The 17,194-nt window shown below is 47.6% G+C and overlaps 1 protein-coding gene across 7 annotated transcripts in view; it reads right to left on the reverse strand.

Annotated features, from left to right (window-relative positions):
- Positions 1–17,194, reverse strand: part of NSMF (NMDA receptor synaptonuclear signaling and neuronal migration factor) — a 53,501-nt gene that overhangs the window by 14,130 nt on the left and 22,177 nt on the right. For 2 of the 7 annotated variants that reach the window (XM_074924099.1, XM_074924103.1), the window contains 6 exons: positions 14,199–14,274; positions 7,121–7,173; positions 5,017–5,106; positions 3,271–3,392; positions 1,547–1,630; positions 436–469 (listed from right to left, as the gene is read on the reverse strand). In XM_074924099.1, coding sequence (XP_074780200.1) covers positions 436–469; positions 1,547–1,630; positions 3,271–3,392; positions 5,017–5,106; positions 7,121–7,173; positions 14,199–14,274 — 459 coding nt within the window. Of the gene's footprint in view, positions 1–435; positions 470–1,546; positions 1,631–3,270; positions 3,393–5,016; positions 5,107–7,120; positions 7,174–11,387; positions 11,457–12,016; positions 12,023–14,198; positions 14,275–17,194 lie in introns of all 7 variants that reach the window. The other 5 variants (XM_074924098.1, XM_074924097.1, XM_074924100.1 and 2 more) reach the window with 5 other exon arrangements.

A 17,194-nucleotide genomic window follows, 5' to 3' on the forward strand; every position in this document is an offset into this window, starting at 1 on the left:
CTGTGAGAGGTGCTCAGCACCTACATTCCCACTGATGTCAAAGCAAACCCTTTGCTTTCGTGCTGTGGAAAGCTCAGCATATCTCAGGGCAGAGAAGGTACAGTGCAGCCCCAGACACGGCTCTGTAGCAACCATGGAGCTGTACCAGACCCTCTGTTAATGCTCACCTAACAAAGGTACACTGGGCAGGATCTCTGCTGCCCTGTGCCTCAGCTTCCCTTTCAGAAACCAGAAACTTGGCATCAAAAATGGGCACAGAAGTGAAGTTTTATTACTGGAGCACATCTAACAGCAGCTGCCTGACTGTCAGGTGTCACTGGAGTGATAAAAACATCTTTATGAGTGGCAGGTGAGGCACAGGGCAGTGCAGTGGTTTTAACATATTGATCAGTTACATTTGCAGTTGGCAGAAGTTAAAGAATAACACTCACTTACCTAGGATGTCATCAAAGGTGGCATGTTCATGGTCCTGGAAACCAAGAGAGAAGACATATCAGGGTTCACTGTCACTGCACCAGCTCCAAAGATGTTATTATAGTCTCTAGTATCACACACACAATCCCATTTCCAGGCAAACAGATGCTTTAAGAGCACAATTATACCAACTGAGAGCTTCTAGTCACATCACAGTAATTACCACCCTAAAACACGTCTCAGCAAAGAAGCCAAAGACTCAACAGTCCATGAAGATCAAGTCCATCCAAAGGCGCTAAGATTAATCCTGCAGACAAGCCCAAAGCACACACCATCCATCAGATGTAGTCAGCATCAGCAATGCTTACTTGCCTCTTGGCCCATGTTTTGTAGCCAGCCTCTGGCTTTACACACGTCCACGGTGGCTAACAAACAGCCACCCTCCCAATCCATCTGGCCTCTGGCATGGCAGGGTCATCAGGACAACCATCCAACTCTTAGAGAAAGAGAGCAGCAAAGCCAAAACCCCAGTGGCACTGACTGCTGCACATGGAGACTGAGTTTTCTGGGCTGTCAGTCCCACCTTTCCCTTTCAAATTTAGTGAATACAAAGTGATTAGGAAAGAGAGATCCATGGCTCCTTGCTGGTGTTTCAGACACCTGCTCAAGCAGGACTTCTAGTGAAAAATCAAGGTTAAACTAATGACTGACCACTGTACACAGGGTGATGGGGTTTGCAGTCTGCTGCAGAGCTCTGAGATCCAGCTCATCCTGTCTAAGGAGGAGCATAAGGAGGAGCCCTAAGACTGGCAACGCACAGCTCTGCTTGTGTGAGCCCTGCCTTCCCTTGATAATCTCCCCATGCTGCCTGGCTGTGCCTGCACAGACCGGCAGCTCGCGTGCGCAATTTTCACTCCACCTTACTCTTCCACCTAGACCTGAACCCCCACGAAGCTACCCCAGACCCCAAATCTGGGCTCAGCACATGCCCAGACCTTTCCTGACAGCTTTTCCAAATCACATCAGTGTTTCAGAATCACCGTAGCAGGAACTACGGATAGGGACAAAAGAAAAATTCTCCGTATGAAACCTGCTCCCACACATCCAGACACAGCAGAAGTAATATACTTACATAGAGAATGGGGATGATAGAGGGATCGTCCCTGCGGATAATTGTCGGGACATACTCTGCTTTGGGTACCTTGGAAGAAATGAGCTAGAAGGGGAAAAAAAAAAAAAAAGCAGTGCAACAGCATGATGAGAAACCAGTAAAGTCTGGACAGAAGCACAAAGGCCAGAATAACAGTGCCCTGATCAGTTGCTCTCAGGTGTTACCCAAACTAGCAGCTAATCCTGCCTGTCTGCATCCCTGTGGCAGGCTGTCCAAGTCTGGGGTCCACTGCAGAGCACCCCCAGGCTTGCCAAGTACCCCCATGCATCACAGTCTTCTCAACCATCCACAAATGAGCACGCAGCTCTGCCTAAAAGGCAGGACTGAGTCTGAGATAAATCTTTAAAGGGAAGACTGCTGCACAGAGAGGATGAAGCAGCTTGTGCATCACCATGAACGGCTGCATCCCAGCAAAGATCACTTCTGTACAGCCTTTCTCCACGCGAGGGGCTGTGCTTCTGGCTGTAGAGCACTGTTCAAACCAGCACACGTGGCTGGCTGGTGGTGGGACAGCTGTGTACCTGCGCAGGAACCAGCCAGGGGATGGAATGGCATCAGGCACAGGTAGGCACGCAGCCGTGGGATGTCAGGCAGACGCAGGTTACCTGGCAACTCTGGCTGAAGCTTCTGCTGGCTGCATCAGCATGAGAGCCCGAGAGGATGGGGCTGCCATCAGCACAAGCCAAAGGACTATGAGAACATGGTCAATTTGACCGTGCTGTGATTTCAGGCACCTCTGTTCATTGCTGTGAGAGGGGAGCAGGCAGCGGTGCTGGTGGGCTTGTAAGAGCAGCATGGCTTTCAGCTTGGGCCAGCTTCTAAGCCCTCCCTCCTGGCAGGCAGTGCACCACTGCTTTGGAGTTAATGTAAAGTTTCTGAAGAGGCACAATACAGAGTTCAGGGATGGACAGTCATCACCTGCACCACTTGGGAGACTCACTGGAGCTGTCAAGGGCTGAGCAAACCCAGGTGTTGGGTTCCTAGAGTTTGGGCCTCACCTGGACACTTTGCCCTGAGGGTGTTTTGGGGCTGGCCTGCACAGCCAGCCTGGGAACACATATAAAAGCAGGTTGTCTCCATGTCCTTCACTCTTCCCAAGTCTTAGCAGGACCCACTGAAGCACAGCACTGCCATGCTGGGCTAGCAATGCTGCCCTGAGAACAAGCTGGAAAGCTGAAGACCCCATTTTGCCTGAGTACTTGTGCTTGTGGTCCTGTCTGCCAAACCCCACAGAGCAGAGCAGGGTGGAGCACAGGGGGAGGCCTTGCATCAAGGAATGATAAAAGAGATGAAGGCACCTCAAGGGGTGACATATGGCTCCAAAGTGAATTAGGTCAGTAACAACTGGAGGGAGGGACTGCTGGGACTGGGGACTCAGGTCTCTGTTGTTGGGGTTACTGAGACTCAGGCTAATTCCACTGAGTGTTGGTGACAGTCCTGCTCTGATTTGGGGTTGGATTACAAGTCCTTCCACTTCTAGTTTTCTTTCAACACTTTATCCCCAGCAATAACAGATGCCAAATGCTATGTCATGTCTTGGCTGATCTCTGAGTGACCCTCATACACACTTGAAGAGTTACCTATACAAAAGACTTGCCTCTTCCTATGAAGATCCTAAACTTAGCAGCTCTGAAAGGACAGACAGGGCCTGAGTAGATACAGGTAGCTGAGTTGGAAACCCTTACCATTATTTTTGGTGGAATAAAGTCTTCTCCATCACATGCCACAGCTTCAAGTTCCTTTTCTGCTTCCCAGTTCAAGTCAAAGTCGCCATCCAAAGTGCCACAGGAATCCTGAAGATCATGGCCTGCCAGAACACAGTGTGCATTATAAGGGCTTGCCTTCCCCACTCAATCCTGTCTGGCAGCTACCTCACAAGAGGTACCACAAGCTGTTGTGCCCTTTGTTTTACAGAGTGACAGACACCACACTGTGGGGCTGGAGTCTCTAAACAGACAAACACTTAACAAATGAAGAGCACACACACAGAGCCCGATGCCACATATCACATAATTTTTCATCACTCTCACAGTCACCAAGTTTAGCTTTCAAATGCTAATTTGCAACAGTCACCCTGTCATTTCAGAAACAGAGAAGGAGACAGAACACAGACAGACTCAGTACACTTCAACATTGCCAAGCTGATGAGCAAAAGTCCAAGGACTTCAAAGCTGGTCTCCTTACAATAATTACTGCTCTGACTACATCTTCTGAGTGGTTATAAAGAAACTCTGCCTTGTTGGTCAAACTGATCCTGGCAGAGAAGTCCCAGAGTGTGTGGACAGCCGTAGCAAGCACAGTAGTATTGCAACAGTATACTTGAATTTTCTCTCCAAATTGACCTTACCTGTTGGCCTTCAATGCCTCCTGGAGAAAAAAAAAAATCTGGAAGGAATATAATTGACCATTAAAGGTTAAAAATAGAGATGGTTCCCTGAAGCCAGGGACTGAGGAAGAGAACCGAGATGCCTCTATTTGTGCCTTTTGGGATGTCCAAGTGTCAGTGGGCAGTGCCTGGAGCCTGTCTGAACCATGTCTTTTCCATTCGCCTCTGAGTTAGCTGAGGGAGAGGGAAGGAATCAGACTGCAAAGGAACAATCGGGTCATGTTTTGAACCTGGCTTTCATACATCTTCCCCTACAGCCTGGTGCGGTGTCTTCTACAGCTAGGAGGGCTGGATCTCGTGCTTACCTGGTAGGTCAGTGAAATTCACTTACAACCCATTTCAACATCAGCAAACTCATGTCCACCAAGTCCCTTGCCTATAGGGTTTCAATAAAATCTGGGTAAAGCAGCCATTCCCTTTATAAAAAGACAGTGGGAAGACATTGGCATTTCCTCCTGTAAATTAACACAACAGCGTCTCAGTTCGCAAAAGCAGGACATTGCAGCATTACTGGGGATTCCCACAGGAATTCCTGGCAGCCCAAACGAAGATCACATTGCCCCAAGCCATCACCTGTGCAGCCAGCACGGCCAGAAAATCAAAGCTACATCTCATGGAGCACTGCAGCTGTGCTCTTGAGCTATTCTAGCCTAGGAAAGAGCTCAGAAGGGGCTCCTGCACGGGAAGCCAGGCATAGCCCCACTATGGTGAATGTAGCCTTGGCCTGGTGTGCTTCCAGGTAGGTTGTTTTGGTCCCAAGTGAATAAGGGATGACGGAACAGAGGACTGTAAGACAGCTGTGCCACTGGGTATCCTTTGGCAACTGCACAATAACATAAGGTTAGATGTGTTGTGCTCTACAAATAAATATAGGTACACACGGATGAACAGGTGCATATAGCTGGAGTGTTATTTGCTCAGATCTCATGAAACTAATCACAGATGGGACAAAAGGGCACAGAGGATTTACTCCAGTGGGACTCCACTCAACACCTCAGCCGGAGGGTTTGGCCACAGGAGGAAGCTCAAAGGACTCAGAACTCACTTTCTCGAGAGTCATGGAAGGAATCAGCTTTGATGGGAGTCGGGTCACTCCAGGACCTGCTGAAGCTCCTCTCACGCCGTTCGGCAAATGCTAGGATAAAACCAAAGCACGACATTAAACAGACTCCAAAGCCACCTCTATTGCTGCCAGCAAAACAAAACATCCAGTAGATTTCCACCAAAGCCACACATCACGGACTCCCCTGTGCTTGTTCTTCCACTTGCCAAATGTGACTCCTTTCCACACAGCAAACAAGGGTCTATATTCTAGACAGCAGAAGACAAGGTGCCCAATTTCTGAGCAGGACCATTACAGGGTATGCAACACAGAAAAATGAGGTCACTTGATAGTCTCTCCTTAAATGCACACAGCTCAAACCTCAATTTAATCAAGGCTATTCTAGTCTTAGTGTAAATGCTCTGACTCAAAGGCCTCACAGGAATATGTACTCAAAAGCTAACAACATATACATGACCAGAAGAAGGCAGTAGTTCTCCAGTCAGTTCTCCCTTCATGTTCTAGTGCCATCCCAGTCAGAGCTGGATCAGAGGGGGGCCTCTGGAAAGCTCACGCTTTCTGAATTCTATTGCAAAAGAGAAAATCCTTCAGTTTTTGCTTGCCTGCATTCTCATGAGCACTCCCCCTTCAGGTGTTTTTTTTTTTTCTCCAAGGGGCATTATATTGTTTGTGCTGGCATTTCCCAGGCAGAATCCAGGGATCTGGTTGCACTGAAGGCAAATTCCTGGGAACTGCCAACCACAATGTCTGACTTGGCAAGCGCACGTGAGAGCCATTACGCCTAGATTAACAGCCACTAATACCTATTTCTGGCAGCAGACAGAGCAAGTTTGCTGTAGCATATCTAGTAACAGCATCTCATGTCAACAGCACAGGAATTCACTGCAGATCTGCATTATAAGAGCTGAGAAGCAACTTGTCCTCTGCTACAGTGTCCAAGCATGGGTGTCCAGGGAGAAAAATCACATAGTAAGTTCTTCAGAAGGTGATCTCCATCCTCAGCTTTCTTTAAAACCCATGAATTTAGCTATTGTGCTCATGAAGAGAGCTTTGAAAACATGACCCGAGAGTTACCAAGGCAGAGAGGCGTGCCTGAACTTCCAGACAGCTCTAGGGGGAGGTGAGCCCTGTTTATTGCAGGCAGTGCTAACTCAGATGCCAATAAAGACACTTTAAAGGGCAATGCTCTTTGCTGTTCACTTCCCACAGCACAGGAGAAAGGAGAGTAAAGAATGAAAATTCAACTCAGCAGGGCTTTGCTGTGGGCAGTCTGTATGTGATGCCTGGTCAGGGGGTGGGAAGAACAAGCTGTTTCCTCTTCTGGAGCAATTCTCGGCCCACCATTCTCGGCCCATTTCACAGCAATAAGGGAGCTGCCCCAACCAGGTTGTGGAGCGTTGCCTTCCTCAAGGAAAGGGAGCTGCTGTTTCCCAGGCCTGAGAGGTGATTTCTTCCCCAGTGAGGCATAACACTCACTTACTTCTCCCTCGCTCCAATCTCTTCCCTGTTCCTCTTCTTTCTCTCTCTTCCACCATCCTCTCAGCTCCCACCAGGCAACTTTCCCCCAGGTCCTGCTGCAAGATGGTGATGGGACAGGGGAGGAGGAAAGAGAAAGCCACCAGTCCGCATGACACACAAAACACCGACTGTCCCCAGGGAGCCACAGCTGGTCCACAGCTTCTGTAAGAGGCCAGGCAGCCCTCGCCAGCTCTGCTGAACTCTCAGCTCTGGTCCTCATCACAAGTGTCTACGCCGGTGATTCCAGAAAACCACACGCACATGGGACAAGGGACGCTGCAGCTCTCCTTCCACTCCTTGCACTGAGGCCACAAACATCTCTCACAGCCAAGGCAGAGGGTCCTCAGAAAGAGCTTACAGGCTGCTTGCAGACGTCCGTGTGTCCTGGAGACTTGCAACAACCTGGCCGCCTTTTTTGTAGGGTAAAATGGCACCAGCAGGTCAAATCCTTTCTCCGGCCCAATGCTAGGTCCTTTCTGTCCACATCTACACACAACATAGGGTTGCCCGTGTCCCACCGGCACAAACCCCAACTCCTCACAGACACATCTTACAGGTACTCACTTACTTTGTGCTTTAACCCTTCGGCTCCCCACCATGCGGAGGTGCTTCCGAAAATTCCTGAAAGAAAGGTCAAACACAACCTCTGAGAAAGGTAATACGAAGCAATACCTGGGCCCAGCGGGACTGAAAAAACTGGGAGGAAAAAAAAAAATATGAGAAGACAATGTATTTCCTTCTAGGCATTCAAAAGCTGGACACCAGGTTCCCAGCCTGCATCTACTCCGTGCTGGGGACAGTTATGTTTGTCAAGAGTGTGGCTGTTTCTTCTGAATTCACCAGGCTGGTGGTATGGGGCAAGTGAGGTCCTACGTGGCAGTCCCCTTCTCATGGCCTGCTTTCACCTTCCTATGACTAAGGCACGCCTGTGCTCTAACTTTGCTGAAGACACTGACACTGCCCATGCTGGCAATGTTCCCTCTTCTGGTAAACAGCAGTAACTGCTCCCCTCTCTCCTTTCTTCCACACATGCTTCAGCCAGCAAGTGGGGTGCACCCTGCTAGGCAGCATGCACACACCGTGCTCATGGCTGTGCTCATTCCCAAACACATTCACAGCTGCTGCTAAAATCCCACCTGTGCTGTTAGCAACCATGCAGCCCATACTGCTCTCCGGGGCAAGAGCTGGGAAAGACTGAAGCAGCTTCTTCCTTCTCAGATAGCGCTGTTCAGCAAGGCTGACTGTCCTCATGGCCTGCTCTCTGCTAATGCTGCCTGCTTAACCACATGCTTCCCTGCCCAGGACTCACAGGCAGAGTTCAGTGGGGCAGCAGAGTACACAGCTCCAGGGGAAAGCCCACCAGAGGGTAAGCCTTGGGGAGCAGCTACACCCCACAGCCATGGGTCAAACAGACCATCCTGGCCCCTTCAGAGAGACCATGGCAAAAGGACTCTTCATCCAAGCCCCTCTGAGTGCAAGGGACCTGTTTCCTTTAGTTTCTCATCACTCACCTAGACAGGAACCAAAGAGGACAGGAACCAAAGAGGACACCAGAAGAGACACAGGGAAGAAGCAGCACACGGACTATCAAGAAAAGTGTGACCCCTATGTAGTCAGGATGGCCAACTCAGTGCAGCCCCCATGGCCCCCAGGGATGTCAGTGAGCAGCCTGCATGGAGTGGGCGAGCCTCCCTAGATTCCTTTCTTCCCCACCAACATATACCGCAGACATCAAGCAACAGAGACTACTGCTGGTGAAACGAGTAAAATGACAAGGTCGTCTGGCTCACACAAGTTAGTGGGATGAGTAAGGACACGTTGCAACCATGCAGAAGCTTTGGCGAACTAACTGGACTAGAAGACACTTCCAGCATTGACATGAAGTTGTTCAGAGAAGTCAGATACGTTTACTCCTATACAGAGATCGACACAAACACAGCCCTCATGGGACAACCCTTAACTCACGCCACCTTCTGCACTGTCCCCCACTATGGCCTTGGATCCCATGCTGTCATCAGGACCCAAATTCAGCAGCTCAGGAAGGAAAACCAGTAGCTGGGTAGTGAAGCTGGGAGCAACCTTATTCCACAACAAATTTCCATCTGTACTTGAGCTATTGTTAGTTTACAAAGATTTATTTTAGCTGTACTTGGGTATGTGAAGATTCACTGCTGTGGATCAGACAACTGCCCCCTTTAGAAAAGTAACTAAAAAAAATTCGCTTCACTAGGACATGCTGGTCTGGCTCTACGTACAAAGCCTTCTGGGGCATGTGATGATGGATAATGTGGGCTGTCCTACTGTTCATCAGCTTCAAATCCAAATAAATACAATATTTATTTGGGTTGTTCTTTACAAGAAAGGTCTTAGATATATGTTGTAACTCATCAGAATGAAAATCTTTATGGTCTATTGTGAGACTGAGATCAAACCAGACACTGAGCACCAATGTTAATTGCCAAGGCCACTGTTAAATCCTTTGGGATTTTGGCATTTTGGAGTAAAATCCATTTTTCTGCTAAATTCTCAGCTGTCCTCTCTGCAGAGGAGCTTCTTCAGACCCCGGGGGGAACGGGGATAAAGCAGTCTTTGCCATAGAGGAGCACAGCTCCCAGCTGCCTAGACAGCTTGGTCTCTCCCTTGAGTGCGCATCGAGGGCAGCTGGCTGGATACATCCGAATACTGCTGAGAGCAACTCCGGGGAGAATCCAGTTGCTCAAGGTTAACCACAGCACTAAATGCTCAGAGAAGGGACAAAGGCCTTTTTTTCCCCTCCTCATGTCTTCCAGAAAAAAAAAAAAAACCACTTTGGAAAGGAGGTGCAAGCTTGGGACTGCCTCTCAATGTGGGCATCCTGCGGTCACCCAGATCCTTCTGAGTGCTTTTTGCAGCTGTATTGGTCCTCAGGCCTCTCTGTGCTTGATGTGAGCATGAAAGGACTGGCACAGCAGCCCCTGGGGAGCTGCAATCTGCTCTGTGAGCAGTGGGGCTGCATAAACCTGCCCCGTCTTTCCTGCCTGGCTCCTGCAATTGCACCCACAAAACTCAGTGTTATTTGATCACCAGCAAGATCTCTTCACCACCAAAATTCAACAAGCATCCCCCAAATTACAGTGATGAAATCTCCTTATTACTCCCCTTCCTGAACAGTCCTCCTCCTGACAGGCTCCAGCTTGCCACGTGGCCTGCACAACCCCATGCCACCTCCACGGTACCATCCCAGCCAAAGGGTCTCCAAGACACAGTAGCCACGCTTCACACACACTGCAGCTCCGCCTGCAGCGGTTCATTTTCCAACATTTTCACTACCTGACAGGTCAGTGATGGAATTACTGACATACATCAATGCTCTGGCAAAACTCCCAACAGCACCTCTCCTGTTCTCCAGCCCAGCTCCTCCTTGCAGCAGACACAAGGCTCAACAAACCGCTGGGCATCACTCACTCTCCAGGAAACCCCCTCCGTGTGCTGTGCCACGCAAACCAGCCTCCCCGGGCACCAGACACAGAGCCAAGCACTGAAGGGGCCGTGCAGTGACAACTGAACTTCTGAAACACCTGAGGCCATGAAGGGCTGCACAACAAGCATCCAAAACTGCAGCTGGTCTGGGATCCTTCCCACTCCCTGGAGAAGAGAGCTGAACACTAACTGCCAGCAATCCTGACAGCTGGCCAGGGTCTGCTTGCATGGCACAGCCAAAAATCCATCAGAGCTATCCTATCTCCTCTTTATGACAAGATAAATGCAGATGTGTTCCCACTGTACAATCCTGCCTTCAGTGTCCGCAGGAGATGAAGGGACATGCTGGCCACTCAACACAAGGATGACATGACCCTGTCTATCCTGACTACACAGCATCTCCGAGGTATATGACTCCTACTCCTGTACTCAGAAGCCACATCAACCAGCCATTTCTAATGAAGACTTACCTCTAACAAATTCTGATAAATCTCTTTCTTTTTAAAGATACACTGTCTATTTATTTACAGCATCTATAGTTTTGAATCTTATTTATCTTCCTTATTGTTGAAAACACCCATCAACTTTAAACTGCTTAAACAAAAAATCTTCCTGGCAATTTCCCAGTTAAGAAAAAAACTGATGTTTTTCTCCCACTTTGTTTTGAACAGTTCTGAAGTGATCATGGCAGTTTTTAACCAATGACACAAATGCCACGTTATCCTTCTTAGCAGACTGCCAAAACAGAGGAGCCTTGGCACATTTAAAAAACCAGAACAATTCTGATCACCACAGTGGCTAAGTGGTGTGCCCTGTGAAGCCAGCAGAGGGAAACCAGGGCCCTTCTGTAACACCCAGACAAGGAATCAGTCCCCATCCCATTTTCTTCCCTTTCCGTTATTTAAAAAAAAGATTAGAATAATAGACTTCTGGTCACTAGGGATGTTAATTTTGCCTAGGCTGCAGATTTTTGAGGTGCATTTTTAGATGCAGCAACAACACCTGAAATTACTTACTCAGCTAACCTCAAACAAATTCCAAGTATCTGGGAGAGGGCTGGGGAAACTTCATCTTTAATTTCTTTATATATATATAATCTGGTTTTCTGCCTGAGACACAGATCCTGTATATTATATTTGGAAGCTTAAACTTAAAAGAAACTTGACAGTGTTCTTTAAGAAGATGGAGATCAGCTGTCTTGAGCACTGCAGCATCATTCACCTCCACATTTCCAATGCAACCACTGCTAGTGTCCCTACAAACAGCAACACAGACAGGGACAACCACGTTCAATGTCATCAAGCGTCACTAATGACACCCAAAGGGCCCATGCAACACCAGGCAAGGTTACAGCTGTGGGAGAAAATGGGCCCTACCTCTGTATAATAGCTGCAGAATCATTCTCTCGTTTCCGTCTCTTCCTCTCTGCGTAGCCCCTGAACGCCCTGGGAAACCATTTTAAGCCATTAACCAACTACACAGCTTTGAACTGGAGAGAACACGAAACACAGACAGGAAAGCTCTCAGACAACAAAGAGAGATTAGGCTGACCAAGGAAGACAGCCAGCCCTTGCAGGACTGCGTGCAAGTCAGGGGCCAGGCAAAAGACTCACCGAACCAAAGGTCCTCACTCTCTGGGGTAGGTGGCTAGACAAGCCACTGTTCCTAAAGCAAACATAAGAGTGGCCAGAGCATGGCTCAAAGAGTGGAGAAGAGCAGCCATCATCCCTGCTACAGCAGAATGGACCTAGGAGACTGCAGACACAAAACCTGTGTACACCAGGATCAAGAGGGACAAAAGCATGCTAGCAACTGTAGCCTCCATTTCGAAGATGAGGATGCAGTGTGATCCCTGTAGGCCTACGAGCTGTAGCCATCTAACCTCTTGCCAGCTGACAAACAGTCCTAGCACAGGGAAAGCACGAATGAATATGATGGACAGGAGAGGAGAGTTTATCCAGGACACCAACAGACAAGGTAATAAAAAAATTGAGATTATACTTACGAGATGCTAGAGATTCCAGGAGATGCAGGGAAAAAGAAAGAGAAGAGGAATTCATTAGTGCTCAGCCCCAGCCAGTGTTCTGAGGGAATTTTCACTCCAGAAGGAATAGTTCTTGTTAGGTGGAAGGAAACTGCTTTTTAAATTAAACATTTCTCAGTGGTGAGACTCCTATTTGACCAAGCTAAATCCTCGCTGGGGCAGTGCTGGCATGTGGCTTGGATGCAAATTAAGCTCCATGTAGATCCAGAGAACATGCAGATGTACAACTGACAGCTGACCACGGCCTGTCAGGCTACAGCAGGAGCTCAGCATCATGGGCTTCTGGAGCAGGGAGACCTCCTCCCACAGTGACCTGTGAAGTCAGCTCATGCTGTCTGGTCTATGAAGGAAGGGAGCACAGTGGGCTGGAAATGCTAGAGGAGAGGCCAGGAGGCCAGGGGCACCTGGGGGAGCCACTTAAGGAGGTGCCCTGAACTTCTGAAGAAGTTTCTACGCAATTTCTAGAGGCAACACAGGACCTCCAGAAACATCAACCAAGGAGCTATGTTAACCAAGGGAGCTGTGCTCCTCAAGTGTCTCCTCAGAGCACCATTCCCCAAGCCAACCTCACTTTGGCCTTCAAGCCCTGTAGGCCCTGCCATGAGCCATCATCCTGCAACAAACCTTGTACCCAGCAAAGATGACTTCAGATAACAAAGGATGTGCCCAAAGGCAAAGGAAATGTGCTGATTTTGTGCACGGTTTTGGTTTGTCAGATCAGAATTGTAAAATATCATTCACTGTTACCCGCCAACATTTTTAAAGAGCAAATCAAGTATCTGTCAAATTCCCCTCGGACTGTCAGCCTGGTGCCCAGGAGTGTGAATCAGCTGGGATGCCACCAGATTTACAATCCCTGGAAAGGAGGCAGGGGGACATAGGGTTAAATAAGAGGAGCAGTGCTAAGACAATACAGAGAGAGCAGAAGCTCACAGAGGCTCCCCACTGCCACCGTCAGGGTGGGCTCAGCACCCTGCCACAATGCATCAGATTTCACAGACTGGCACCATGCAAATGCCTCCCCTTGTGCTGTTCTTCAGGCTAGGAGGGTGGGTCACACATCCAGCCAAGCTGGAAGGGAAGGGAAGGGCGTAATGGTAAGCCTTTTTTTCTGTGTGATGCAGAACCTTTCCAGTATCTCAGCAGCCACCCCTCTCCCCAACTCTAGATCCAGCCCTCCCTGTAACAGTCCTTACAGGTGTGATCCAGTCTGGGTTATCCCAAGATCAACGAACAGCCTCTTTTCAGGATTTGAGAAAGGAAAGGTATGAGGGAAAGAGGAAATGGCAGAGAAACAGATTACAAAAAGCACACTAGATTAGACAAAGAGGAATAAAGAGAGTGGTAGAGCTGAGGATGACAGACACAGAAAGTAGGAACCAGGAAAAAGAAGACAAGGCTGGAGCAGGGCCTTAGAAAGCACAACAGTGTCTCATTTCCCTCAGTGCTTGCCTTGGCTTTCCAGCCAGGTAGGAAATACTTGAAACCAGGAAGATGGCATTTCCTGACAAGCTGGGTACAACCTGGAAATAAGGCTTCCCTTACTCTCTTCAGACCTTTGAGAACTGCCTCCTCCCAACACACAGCAACCAGGGGCACCAAAACCTGTGCAGAGCGTGGAGGGAAATGCTGTTCCTAACTCAGATTCATTCATACTTTGAAGAAATTTTACTGACACTTTCTTCAAATGACCAGACCAGCACAGAAGCTGTAGGGCTACAATCTCATTCTATACAGACACGCTTCTCCTGGAGTGAGGGATGCAGGGCAAGCCTCGAATATTCCCTCAGGGCAGTGGCTGCAGCAGAAGCAAGTGGTGGAGGGTCTCAGCTGGTGCTCCCACAGGACTCTCGCTCTACAGAGGCAGCCAGGGACAGGGCACAGTGTCACAGAGAAAATAAGGGAAGCAGAGAAGAGCTGGGTAGCCCAAGGAGTTAAAGAAGGTAAAACCAAACAAATGGGAGTAGTAGGAAAGAGAACTACTAAGTACAAAAAATAAATTAATAAAATACAAGGTTCTCTCTCACCCCTGCACTGCGGTGCCAAACACACAACTCAATTGCTCCAGACACTCAGATACAGCTTTGAGAGGGCCACGAACTTTAAAATACACAATAAAAGCTCCAGCAGTAGTTTCACTTACGCTTGCATAGTTGTAGTAGCAGTTTGAAAACTGAAGAGGTTCTCTTTTGGGAACCAGGTTCGTATGGGGACTTCATCTGGAAGAGAGAGCAAAACCTGAGAACCCAGCATGCAGAAACAGCATTCAGCCAGCAAGATTTTCTGAATTCTTTCTTCTAGTACTTTTCTTCAGCATCCTGCCCTATACTAAACTGGAGAGTCTCATCCTCCTCATATATATGCACACTACTACCAAGTGCTTTATAAATTTGCGCTAAGCCGGTCTATCAGGCTACAAAATGAAAAATGAAAGCTCTATTCTAAGCGTCGAAGATTAGAATGATCCAGGAGTTACAGAAGAAACATTTGAAAAAGAAAAAAAAACAGGGGAAAGAAATACTTTCCATTAAGAGCATTTTCCACCCTCTGCCTTTTCCTTATTACCATTCATTTGAAATGTCCCATTCATCCAGTTCTGATACAGCCTCCAGTGGAAGACAAGAACCATTCACCTTCCTCTCCTCAGAACTGTAAGCCTGAGACATACTCTCTTTTTCTACCACTGAAGTTTCAATAAAGCCCTCAGACACCCACTCCTGATGACCTGGCCTTCGTGAATTTTTCTGCTTTTAGAAGTCAAAGTGCACATCTGCTACACAAACTGCAGATAACTCTGTGCTTATTCGGTCTCCTGTTTGTAAACTGCCCTGCCTGAACCAACTGTGATTATTTCCCAATTCTGTTGCATTAGGACATCTCATCATCTTCACGTAATGACCACTAAGACAAAAAGCAGGCAGTAAATTAAGTCACTAATTATGTGTGTGGGATGGTGGTGACCAGAAGGAGGAATCTTACCAAGAGGAAGCTCCCACTGAGAACTCTCAGGCTGAGGCAGGGAATCAGAGGTGTGCTAAAATCCACTGACACAAGACATGCGAGATCTCAGTGGACTGGATCCCTGGGATTTGGGGCTACCTGATTTTTCATCTTGCTTCACTTCCAATTTACAGCTTCCTTGCTTAATGACTTGCCACATGTTGCTCATCATGTGTCTTGCTTCACTCATTCCTTTTGAGATCATTAGCAACTATGGTATCTTAGTCATTAATATTCTGGCATTGTCAAGAGAATATTTTTATTCACTTTCATTGGTCAAAACCCAAACAAACCCTGCATGCATACTGCAGACATAATTATTACAGACGAGGTATCTCACCAAATGTTTTTCACAGATCATCATCTACTACAGACTGGTCCTGCTGCAATTACAGATGCAAAACATGCTAAATACAACTGGAGAGGCTTCCTTTGAAGTGAAGCTTTCAAGAAATCATACAGAAAGCTGTAACAGACACTCTTCTCATCTAACAGCTTATGTCAAGCCTTGTATAAAGGCACCCTAAGGAAATATGTACATTAAGTGAAAACTGCATTCTAGTATGCTAAATACTTATGAAGTTCCTATGCCTGCTCTTCTTCAAAAAAGACTGAAGAAATTCAAAACAGTTCAGACTGTAAATTAATTACTTGTTTGAAGTCTTGAATCCACAAAAGCGGTGAAGGAGGAGAAGTTGTACAAATTCCTCTTTAGCCAACAAATCTGTACAGACTTCTCAGGGACTACGCATCTCAAAGGACTGACAATCTCTTAATATATTTTACAGCTTTTAAGCCAGTAGCTTATTCAAAGCAGAATTTATGAACAATGGCTTTGCCTGGACAACACTGGAAGCCTCCCTCCTTTTCTGAAAGACAGAAGTCCACATTGGAAAGATATCACTCCCCTACCCACAGCACTCAGTGGAGAATAAAGGATGTGTGACCCTTCAGAGATGCCTCTTTACCAGCCAGAGGTAGAACAGTTGCAGAGAAGCACACAGCTGGGGACTAGGGAGCACAGTTTAGCTCCAGAGCTGATCTGGCTCATTAAAATTCAGGTTATGAGTACAACTAATTTGCTTCCAGGAGCAGGTAGCACACTCCTTTTAGTCCAGACACAGCATCTTACTCTCCTTTCTTGTTATCATCAACTGTGATGAAATAGTCAAGGAACCACAGGCCTGGGTAAGACTGGAGGAACACCACCACCACCATATTCACCATCTCCAGCCACTTGACAGGCTGCATGAAAATCTCAGCACCTCTGTCCATGAGTGGATGTGTTTGCATCAGATGCTGGGAACAGCACAGGAGACAACAGCTTGTGCTTCTCTGGAATAGTGTTAGGCGTCATAAACTCAGCATAAAAATCCATATTAAATTATGCCAATCTGGCCTAACTGCCATGAATGTTGGTTCTGCAGCAACAATGTGTCATGTAAATCCAAACAGAGAAAGCAGCGCTGTAAATTGAACCTCTGGGGAAATTAGTCGCTCGCTCTCATCTCCATTCATCTCTGCTTTGTTTTCTCTGCTAGCCATGCATGAAGGACATTCCAAGAACTACTTCTTGCAACCTGTGACAGTTGTGCCACTCAATTCTCAGTTTTTCTCTGAGTAACAAACGAGACCAAGCTGAGAAAACTTCCATTCCATGATGCCAGCGCTATGACAGGATTTGGTCTCAGAGGCACAGCGCTGCCTGTGCAGCCACACGTGCAAGCACTCAGAGACTTGAGACAAGTGCGGAGGGTAGCTGCTGTCTGCTTGTATGAAACACGAAATACTCATCTGCAGGTTCAGCACTGTCCATTTTGTTCCCATTTAAGTAACTACTCCAGTACATTTTCAGAAAGGCAAATCTCCATTTCACATTGATAACTGGCCCTAACAACAACTGCTGCATAGTTGAAAATACATATTATAAATCCCAAGGCCCAGAAGTGAAACATGGCATCTCTCTATAGCATTTGCTAGGCCATGTTTTCCAGCAGACAGAGGTGTTTAGCTCCAGCCAGGAGGATCCATTAGTGATCTGGAGCTTTCCTTTGGTTCTGTATCAAGTAACCTGCTTCAGTCTCACAGTGCACTAGTGTATTTTTCATTTGTTCAGGAAAGCTTTTAACATAAATCCAT

Source organism: Athene noctua, chromosome 20, assembly GCF_965140245.1.
Source record: "Athene noctua chromosome 20, bAthNoc1.hap1.1, whole genome shotgun sequence".
In the NCBI taxonomy this organism is placed as follows: Eukaryota; Metazoa; Chordata; class Aves; order Strigiformes; family Strigidae; genus Athene; species Athene noctua.